This window comes from Oryzias melastigma, linkage group LG23 (genome assembly GCF_002922805.2).
Source record: "Oryzias melastigma strain HK-1 linkage group LG23, ASM292280v2, whole genome shotgun sequence".
Lineage (NCBI taxonomy): Eukaryota > Metazoa > Chordata > Actinopteri > Beloniformes > Adrianichthyidae > Oryzias > Oryzias melastigma.
In genome coordinates this window covers 10,793,565-10,804,752 of record NC_050534.1, presented here as the reverse complement: position 1 = coordinate 10,804,752, position 11,188 = coordinate 10,793,565, and the positions used below count along the sequence as shown (strand labels likewise).

The 11,188-nt window shown below is 37.1% G+C and overlaps 1 protein-coding gene across 2 annotated transcripts in view; it reads right to left on the bottom strand.

Moving 5' to 3' along the window:
• Positions 1-432: 432 nt before the first annotated feature.
• The window catches only part of atxn7l1 (ataxin 7-like 1), a 46,596-nt gene continuing 35,840 nt past the window's right edge, over positions 433-11,188 (bottom strand). For both annotated transcript variants that reach the window (XM_024290737.2, XM_036210140.1), the window contains 5 exons: positions 10,266-10,482; positions 9,551-9,672; positions 6,946-7,494; positions 5,187-5,397; positions 433-4,688 (listed from right to left, as the gene is read on the bottom strand). In XM_024290737.2, coding sequence (XP_024146505.1) covers positions 4,671-4,688; positions 5,187-5,397; positions 6,946-7,494; positions 9,551-9,672; positions 10,266-10,482 — 1,117 coding nt within the window. In that variant the 3' untranslated portion in view covers positions 433-4,670. The remainder of the gene's footprint in view (positions 4,689-5,186; positions 5,398-6,945; positions 7,495-9,550; positions 9,673-10,265; positions 10,483-11,188) is intronic.

The window sequence follows — 11,188 nt, the reverse complement described above, 5'->3', positions numbered from 1 at the left end:
CTTGATAAAAATGCTGCTGATGACAGTTTGGATAAACAAGTTGCTTTGTTTTATTGGTCTGTAAAGGTATAAAGGAGGTATTATTTTTTTAATTAAATATTTAAATTGTCAAATTTAAGTTGAAGATATTTAAATAAGGCAAAGAAATTAATAAAAATGGCTAAAACAGAGTTATTTTCTTAAATATTGTACCTAAAAGCAAGAAGGACTTTTTAAATTTTACATTTTTGCTAAAAAAGTGTAATTTTTTTGGTAAAATTTAAGCATAAATTTGAGATTTTCACAAAGAATAGAATCAAAACATCTTCAAATTTTCTACAAAATAAAGTGCCGCATTTATGATAGTGAACAGAAAACCTTTAAGTAATCATAACAAGGACGATCTTCTTCCTTTCAGCTTCAAAAGCAACATTTGCACAAATAACACAGATGTATTTTTAATCATTTAATAAAAGCTCGGATACAAGATCATCTTTACAGCTTGTTATGTCTTATAGTTGAAAAAAAAAATATTATTTTCTTTTAAATCAACTGCAGAAAGGCTGAATAAAACACTGAAATCCCTCAAGGCAAAAGTTGTTTTTTTTTTCTCTTCAACATTCACCACAGCGTTAGATCAGACAATGACAACAGTGTGCTGGTTTAGGGGTCAACTGCCACGACCTTTTACTGTATACTTCTCAGAAACACCAACAAATATAGACGTCTGGAAAATCTCGGATATTCATAGAAATACATCCAGATTTAAAAGGGAGCTTTGTTTAGGTTTTTGTTGTAAAATTACAGATTAAAATAAAAATAAATTAAAAAAACGCATTTCCCAAAAAGAAAAAAAAAATATTTAAAGAGTAGCCCGTTTAAAGTTTACCTGCTGACTTCCTGTGGGAAAAAAAGAGTGACAGATAAATGTATATAAAAAGATGCTAATATTGTTAGCATGAAAGCTAACACAGTAAAGATTTCCCAACAATGAATTCTTCCAGAAAGAATTTTAAAACTTTCTTTCTTTTGTTTTTTTTTAAAGTAGTTAAAAAAAAGCAACAAAAAACAGCTGCTTATTTACAAACCCCTTCTGATTAGCGCTAAAAGCTAATTGTACCAAGTAAAAGCTAATCAAAATGGCTTCTGTTCAGCAAGTAGAAAAGTGACTTCTTTTGAGGAGGTTGTTTTTAAAATATATCATCAAAAGATGATCAACGTGGGATTTCAACCAGTAAAATCACCTAAAATTCATAAATAAAGGCGACTTTTAACACCTATTTTAGCCTAATAAGGTAGCTAACAATACTTAGAAATGTGGAACATGCAGGAAAAAAAAAACTTTAGTTCTCCACTTTGAATAAATCTGAATTTTTTTGATCTCAAAACAGATATGAACTCAAAGGAATGACTAGTGCTCCCTAGATAAGAAATATTACCATACTGTCGTGGGTGAACGATCCACTTGTGGCGTCTAACCACACAAAGAAACCAGTGTAGAGCCTTCAGCCTTGGAAGAAAGAGAAACAGTTCAAGAAAGTTTGAATGGAAGAAGAAAGAAAATGTGGAGCTACAGGGGAACAGAAACGTCAGGAAAAACACAAAAAAGGAGATTTGGTGTGAAGGACTTTTAAATCTCACTCGCAAATCGTCATATACGGACGTATATCAGGGCCCCTCTGCGCCACTTTGACGTTTTGGGTGTCCCAAACCCACAGGACGCGGTATCGAACGTGGTAACGGACGCAGAAGCGGTACCGCGTCCTGAGGGTTGGGTACCCCTGAACCATACGTCCATATATGAGGAGTAAGGAGTGAGAATGTGTAGAAGGACACCTTTAATATGTTGAAAGTCGACTATCCATTAGCAGAGTTTAATGCTACGTTCACACCGGGCTCAGAAACGCGCGTTCAAACCACCAATTCTGATGAAAAGTCTATGCAAGCGCGCATAAATACAAGTTATGATCAAAACTTTCTCGTTCACACGTAGCTACAAACGTTTTTAAGATGGTTATCGGGCTCTACGTGCAAAACATCAAGAGTTAAACCAGCTGAACTTTGACCAATCAGATTTGAGAATGACGTTTTGGTAGAGGCCTTCTCAAAACACAGAAGTACCAAGTGTTTGATCATTCATCATTACAGATAGAATTGTATGACACCCATGTCGGAATAGAGCAGTGAATGACAACGCCTGGAGCTCAGTGGCCTTGTGGTAGAGTGTTCACCCTGAGACTGGATGTACATGAGTTCAAATCCAGACCGAGTCAGACTCTAAGCCCCAATTTGAATTCTTCCCTCCATTTGAAGGGGCAGTTTAAGTGCAATTTGTGTTTTTTTTGTTTTTATATCCAAATCCAATCCTCCAAACGTAGGGGTATAAAGTCCTCCTTCCAAGGCTAAACCGCGATGCGCTAAGAAGCGCTTTTCTTCATGTGGGTGCACTCTGAACCACAGAAGTTTACATTTAAATGTATGTAATGACTTTATGTTGTAGAATTAACTTTTTAAAGTTAGAAAACAGATGTTGTTGTGTATATTCAAGTGCGCTAACGCTAGCGGCCAGCGATTATTGGAGACGTCATCAAACGAAAGTGGCGTCTGAAATATGAGACACCATTTTTTCATATCTCTCAGCTTGGAGGGTTAAATGAAGGGGAAGGGAGAAGAATTCGGATTGGGGCTGAAAATGGGATTCAGTGACTTCCTGCTGAGGGTCCTCTGGTCACATGCAAGACGGCGCTAGAAAAAGCGAAAATTTCACAACTTTAGCCTGTTACTTAAGTGTAAATTTCCAAAACTTTAGGAAACCCTTTCAAAAAAGATATCTGAAAAAGATTTCAGAACTATCAGGTGGATCAGAGCCGGCGAAATGACGCTCTTTCTCTATGAATCAGCGAATCACGTAAGCCACGTGTTAAAGTCAAGGCTCGAGGGCCGAATGTGGCCCTCCAGGAAATGATATACTCCAGATCATTTTATATCATTGTTATTTATGACCCAATGTCATCTTGCACTTATTTCTAGGGGGAGGGACTTCCGGCTATTGATTTTCGAGCGCCATATTTTTTCTCTGTGACCAGATTCGCTTGTCCAGGCGTTGGATTGTGGGGTTTAACCACCAAATAGTTCCAGAGCGGCTGTGTCTGCAGCTCACCACTCCCCCATTGGATGGGTCAAATGTGTAGAGCAAATTTTACACATTCAGGTGCGTGTTCACTAATAGGACTTTGACTTTAATTTGTTTTGACATTTCACACCAAGCCTAATGTGAGTTGATGCGCTAGTATGGGGTAGCGACACCCCATAACGCTAACAGGTCGTTCTTGAATGCAAATGACACGCCCGGTGTGTACGTAGCTTTAGAAGAAGCACTGGTGACTCTCTGGATCGCTTCGGATCCCTTTTCATGATTTAAGAGCGGCGAGAACTGTTCCTGCACCCCTATAGAAAAGTTGACAAAAAAATAAAGTTTTCTTTAGAATAGAATGAACTTCGGTGACTAAAGAACTCTTCCCACAAAAAAAGAAAAAAAAAACAGTGCATTTACACATCATGCCATGTGGAAATCAGACACACATTTTCAGAATCTGTCATAAAACAGTTAAAGTAATTCAACGTTCTATAGATAGAATACTTGTTCACATGAACTGAACACTGGTAAACTCAAGTGAAGCTCTCACTGTTGCCATCATTTGGTAATGCAACCACAAGGAAATGAAATAAACAGCAGCAGTTACAAAAAAAAAAAAAAATAAAAAAAAAATAGAGATAACGTTCCTATTTGGCTTTGTGCGTGTATTGAAATGGCATTAGAAGATATATATACAAATAATATTATTTCTGTTACCGATTAAATTCTTAAAAGACATGAAGAAGCCAGGCCGTCGTTACTGTCAAACCTACAGAAGAGTTAGAGTTCCCTCTCTAATGTCTGCCTAAAAGGGGACAATTATTAATAAATATAAAAATAGTAACAGATATGTACACATAGGAACTGTAATAATACTTTCTTTAAAATGCCATAGAAATTTACTTTTTGAAAAAAAAAAGTCTGAGTAGCTTTAACCTCATTGGTTAGTTAGATATCAAACATTTCAAAAATGATAAATTAATTTACAAAAAAAAGAAAGGCAGTCCAAGAAAAAAATAAAAACGTAGTAATAAATGGATTTTGGGTGAACCGGAAATGAATCCCGACTTCATTTTATTTTGAAAATCCAACGTATCTATGTGGCAGTGTGGTGAGACAGGCCGGGTTTGTGTGCGGGACCACTACAGGGAGCGCCGGATGCTTTTAAGTAAGTGCACTTTGAACACAGGCGTGCCGAGGTGGGCGGGGCTTAAGATGAAGAAAGAGGCGGAGAGGAGTCCGTTATTGATGTCATCTCCAGCATCCTCCACCTTCAGCTCTACAGTGGCGGTGTTGTCAACAATACCAGGTACACGCAGGGGCAAATTCCCTTTCAGAGTGAATGAAACGGCGTCCGGTGAAGAAGGTGGTCGCAGAAGCATTCCCAAGCATTAGGAGTTCCACGCTCGATGAACTGAACGGCCATTGGACAAGTAGGCCAGTAGTTGTCCTCCAGAGGACGCAGTCTGATTGGCGCCGTCGCTGGAAGAGTGGTGAGGTCAAAGGTCACAAACGGTGGTGTCCCACGCAGCTGCCCGACAAACCGGGTTTTCTGTCAGTGATGCAACTTGGCCTGTGGAGACGAAACGTGCTCAGTGTCTGGGGTTGGATTTGAGGACAAACACTATTGACTGTAAATGAGAACTGGACTGAGTGACCCCTCCCAAACAGGAAGTACCCAGCCAATTAAAAAAACACCTTGCATTTGTCAGAATAACCATACACATTTACATATTAGAGGTAATACTTTTGTTTTCATAATATTTTTTTTGTAGTACAAGCTTTTTAGGTTATAAATTAACCAATCAGAAGCCTCAATAAAAGTAGGCGGTCTTACGTCCAACGTTCAAAATGTTTGACAGATTTTCTTGACTCTACTTTCACATAATGTTTCAACAATCTCACTCCTAATTGGTGGTAGTGGTTGCCATAGAAACAATGACTTTAAACCGAATTGGACCAATCGCTTAAAACCAATGACGTCTGGCTCCAATATGGTGGCAGAATTCACTTGATTTCGTTTAACCGTTTTCAGTCCAGTTCTCATCTTCGGTCGGTGGCCGTCACCTACGTGTCTCTGGGATTCCGACGCCGAAGCCAGGATTCCCCCGCCCTCCTTTGCTTTCCCGAAAACGCTCTCCATTCCGTCCAGCCGGCTCAGCTTGCTAGCCTTCCCTTTGTAAGAGCTGGGGCTCCTCCTCTTCCTCCCTTCCGCTCCTCCCCCGTAAGCTAGGGGTCCTGTTGGGGGAGCCATCGGCTGATGGGGGGCAGAGGCCGGTTCCCTTTTTGTTAAAGAAGAAAATGGTTGGAAAAGTGCAGTTTAAAGACTCATTCTGGTCATCTTTTAAACGATTTCAAATGTGTTCTCAGTGCTCTTTTAATGATAATTTAGCCGGTTTTAGCTAAAATTTTAAAAATTTGTGTCATTTTCTTGGACAAAATGTCTGCAGAGCGGCAGGAGTTCGTTAGAATTTCCCCTATGAGTTATTGGTGTGGAGTAACCACGCCCCTCTTCCTTTCCCTATTGCTGAGAGCTCTCTGTTTACATGATCTACCGCTAGCATACAACAGTGATCCCCAACCTTTTTCAGACCAAGGATTGGTTTAAATTAAACGATATTTTCACAGACTGGTCTGAAGTTGGGATTTTTAAGCCTCTGGTTTGTGGAAATGTATTTTCAAAATAAATTCAAAAAGAAAATTTGTTTGAAAAAGTCTAAAAATATCAGTAGTTTTTTTTTTATTTAACAGATGATGAAGATTCCATGAAACAAAGTTCTTGATTTGTAGAAGTCGTTTCTGATTTGAGAAACTACAATAAAGATTTTTAAAAAGATTTTCCCTTTAACGACAAAGTGGAGGCTAACAACCGGACGCTAGCTTTAGCTACATACGAGTTTTATGGTGTGATGGATAAAGAAAGCATAATAAAATAATGCAACCGTCATCAAACTACTCCTAAATATAACACAACTTTGTTACGTGCGTGTGTGAAACAGTTGAGTTTGTCACCACGTATTAGCCATATCGGCTTCTGCTGCTCGACAACTGTCTCAATAATTCACTAATATGTCGAGGAAAACTCACGATTTTGTTTGTAAACAGCAGCCTTATTGTTCATTGACGTCAAAGACTCTTCTTCAGATTTTTCCCTGAAGAAACTTTGAAAATACGTTTTTTTGTTTGGTTTTTGTTAGTTTTTTAGCTAGCAATCTAGGTAGCCATGCAGCTAGCTGCTTTAAGTCACGTGACCAAGACAGATTTTGTGAACAGAATCCGGCAGTTTTCCAAAATAAAACTTCTTTCAGGATCAGAAAAACTAAAAAGAAATAATTAAAGTTAGCGTTAGCATTTCTTTTTTTCTGTCTGTGGGCCCCAACCCCCGATCTGCGGTGCGGGGGTCGGGAACCACCTGCTTACGGTTCAGTCAGTAGAGCTTAAAGCCAGGTCGGACGAGGAAAACAAAGACTTGGGCAGAGCAGGGAGCTTGGGCTTGCTCAGCTTATTTTCTACGCAATAAATACGATCTTTTTCAAACTGCATTTTTTTTTTGTCTATTCCTGATTCACAACTTGAAAAAATAAATATTTAGAGTAAAATGCCACAAAAACATGTTAAAAACATCAACATCACCAAACACCTATTTTCTTTATGATGCTTCCATCATTGTAATCCTTTTGATATTTTTACACACTTAATGCAGTGTTTTAGTGCAGTTCTGTCTACAAATAAACGGATAAAAATGATTAAAATCACATTAAAGTATAGCTTTACTCTTAAACAATTTGACGCATTTTGAAAATAAAAAAAAATGGTGGTTTGAAACTCACCTCTTCTGTGAGTTCTGACTGACAGACCCGTCCGCTCTGGCGAGCCAGGCGTCTGAGCTGCTCAAAAACCCACTTTCCCCCGGACAAGGTCGCTTTTTCTTAGCTGGGGAAGCAGCCGCGCCCCCCGAGCCTTGCAAAGCTGAGTAAAAGTTGCTGCTGCCCTTCTTGTTGTCAAGAGTCTGAAACGAGGAAGAAGGCGAGAAGGAGGACGAGCAGGATGACGAGGAGGATGAGTGGGAGGAGTTCTGCTTCTTCCTCGGTCCCGCTAAAGAGTCCTCCGTGGAGTCCCTGGACGGGCGGCTGGCTCTGTGCGCGGCGTTGCGTCCTTTCGCTGGCGGGGCGAGGCGCTGCGGGGAGTCCCTGACGCCGAACGTCCCGCCGGTGGATGCGGGTGGGGGGAACGGAGTCGGGTGGGAAGAATGGGAGTTGGTGGGGGAGGTGAGCAGCGGAGAGGAGGTGAAGGAGGTGGGAGAGTGCATCGGAGGAGACAGAACGGAGGGACCAGACGGGGAGAGGGAGGGGAGGCTCTCTGCAGCCAGAGGCACCTTCCTGAATCACAGAGAGGAGACGTCTTCAGCCAAAAAATAAACAATTTTTCTTTCAATCAGTCCTTAAACTACTTCCTGTTATATTTTTTTATTTTCCTGCATTCCAAACACATTTCTACAACAAACAAACTAGTTGTTTATTAAATCTAACAACTTAAAATTGACTAAATTGAGATTAAATGAAAAATCGGGTTACACATTTTCTACATTTTTAGCAAAAAACAAATGAAACTATATTTAAAAACAGGCCAAAGTAAATTTCTGCAAGATGTGTATCTGTAAATAGTTTTGCTGAAGTAATGATTTATTTCATAAAATCAACATTTATTAAAGCTATTGTTCAGAAAGTCTCAGATTAGGGAGTTACAGGGAGAATACCACATTAATGATTCATTCTTTTGTCTGCTGGTGCATTACAAATAAATTAACACAAATAAATAGTCAAAAAAGTGTGAAGTTGTTTAAATATTAGCATTTATTGATATGCAAAGAGGTAGATGCTATCTGTATATTCAAATCTACACTTGTAAAATTATGAGGAAAAAAAGTAAATTTTATAAGGAAGAAACCATTCTTTTTCAAAAACAAAGTTAAATTGTGTAAGTCTCCATCCACATTACTACATCCATTTATGGTGATGACATAAGTCTTTAGTTTATCATAGGAATCTGTGTCCCATAATGCATTTGGAGCTCTGCAACTATACAGCTGAAAGAGTAAACAGTGAAATCTACTCCTTGTAGACTCTTCTTCTGAAGAGACTCAATGTTCTTATATTTACATTACTACAGTGTCAACTCACTAAAAGACTGAGCACTTCTTTATTTGCGAAATTAATACTGAAGTAACCACTTACAAAGCAATTTAAGTCTATTTTTTTATAAAAAGAATTGTCTCAAAATCTGGCAAAGACTCTATTTATAACTTTATTATCATAAAAATATTACCTTTTAACACATAATTCTACAAGTTTATTCTCCGAAAACTATAACTTTTTTTCACAATAATTTCACAACTTTATTCTTGTAACATTTTGACTTTTTCTCATAATTTTAGAAATGTAAACTTGTACATTTTTTACTTTTTTTCATTAAAACTTTATTCTCCTAAAGTTACATTTTTTTTTCATAATTTATGACTTAATTCTTGTTGATTTTATTTTTTTTCTAAAAAAAAAAACCTTAATTTTAATAAAATTTTGACTTTTTTCTCATCATTTTACAACTTTATTCTTGTATTTTGTTTTACTTTTTTCATAAAAACTTCATTCTTGTAAAATCACAACTTGGTAAATACAATTTTATGACTTTATTCTCATAAATGTCTTCATTTATTTATTTTATGGTGGCCCTAATAATCCGTCATAGTATACAGATATGCTTTGATTTAATATTTTAATGAGTCTTGTAATCACTAGAACAGAACTGAAGTGAACTTCCTTCAAATTCTCTCTTATTTATTTATTTATTTTTTATAAAATGATGGATTAAGAAACAAGACGCATAAAGAAAGTTTCCTATTTTGTTGTGGATAATTGTGTTTTTTTTTCAATAAAAATAGAAAAACTTTTTCTCACCAAAGTTTTTCTCAGAAACATCCATAATCTTGATTGTGTTCAAATTCCTTCACAACTCACAATTTATTACACTACATAGGGTGTTCACCATTTTTTCTGGGTGTCCAAATCAACAATTCCACAGTCCAGAGTCGTATAAATTTCCCAGAAGTCTCTGTGAAATAGTAGCATTGATGCTGACTAGATTGGCAAATAAAGACCACAGTGCTTTGAGTTTGAAGGATTTTTAATTTATAAAAATGTATTTAAATATATTTTCTTATAAATCCTCCACGTTTTCATCATCAGAAGACAGTAGATTTATCAATAGTCTTCATAAAATGTTTTTGTTTTTACTTCAGGAAATCGCTGATGTCATATTTGCTGCTTAAAAAAAACAGAAAGTACTGAGCATGTCTGAATTTTGTTAAAGTCTAGGGCACTATATAGTCTTTCAGTGAGGGATTTTGGACGTAGCCATGGTGATAGACTGCGGACTCACCTCCACATTAGTGCGTTGAGGTGTTTTTCCACCATGTTCTGCAGCGCCAGCCTCATCCGGTCCCATCGCCTGTCAAACACGTAGTAGCCCCGCCCCATGAGCCGGCTGCTGAACACGCAGAACTAGAGGAGGTTGAGAAGAAAGATGTCAGGTTTGGAAACACTTTTCTCCTCATCACTTGTTCAGATTAAAGGACAATAAGACGGAATGCTTCATAAACGAACTCTGATGAAAATACTGTTTTAAACATGTTCTTGTAAAAAAAATAAGCCTAAAATTTAAATTCTACGTACTTCTTTATTCAAATCATTGTGAAATAGGGCAGACGAGACAAATGCTGTTTGAAAAAAAAAGACATATTTGTTTTGAAAACAGGGAGGGGAAGAGGGCGGGGTTACTCCATGCCAGCGGTCCCGTCCACAACTCTGAGGCAAATTTCCAATGAACTACTGCCGTTCTGCAGAACTAAAACATTTTTTATATTGATTATAAATCATCATCATAATTAAAAGGTAATTTTAACAATAAATCAAAATATATTTGAAGTATCTTGTCAGAAAAAGTACTCAAAAAGTGAAAAGAATATTTGAAAAGTACAACAAACAAAACTTTAGAACCATTTTTTATTCCTTAATTTGTTATATAAGAGCAAACAAAATGAAAATTGAATACAATAACAAACCATGATTTAATAAATGTTGTGTTCATGAATTACCCCTGAAGGCTGTGGGTGATGACTGGAATACTGCAGGCCAGGCCGGTCCGTGTCCTCGGGGGTGTCGGCGTCTCCCTCGTCGCTGGAGAGTCTCCCACCGTCTGCGGTGGTGGCCGTCCAGCTGTGGGGGACCGGCTCTGGATTTGGGGCCTGGGCGGGTGTTGCTGCTGGAGGTACAGGACTGGAGGTGGAGGTGAAGGTGGAGCTACCAGGAACCCTGGCGTTGAAAATCAGACACATAAGCAAAAAATTAATTCCATTAAATTCCATTAAAACTTCTAAAAAATAAACGCAAAAACATTTAACTTATTAACACATTTGACACATAAGGACTCTATATGTTCTACTGTTCACTTGTAACAATCAGCATTTACTTAGAAAGTCACAATATTGCCAATAAAATCTCAACAGTAGTAGCAAATAAAATCTGTTTGCTAAAATGTTCAAAACTTTGTTGGGTTTCACAAAAAATAGAATAGAATAGAATAGAACAGAACATAAACAGACAACAGAATATAATGGAATAGAACATATTAAAATAGAATAGAAAAGAATAAATTAGAATAGAATAGAAAATCAAACAATAGAATAGAAGAGAACAAAACTAAACAAAATAGAACATAATACAATCGAACAGAACAGAATAGAATAGAGCAGAACAAAATAGAATCAAATATACTAGAGCAGAAAAGAATAAAACACATATAAAGGAATATAATATAATAAAACATAATAGAATAGCACAGAAAAAAATATAATAGAACAGTACATAAAAGAACAGAATAGAAAATAACATGAATAGAACAAAACAGAATAGAACAGAGTAGAAAAGAATAGAACAAAACAGTATAGAACAGAGTAGAATAAAACAAGATGGAATAGAAAAGAATAGAATAGAAGAGTATAGAATAAACAGAACAGAA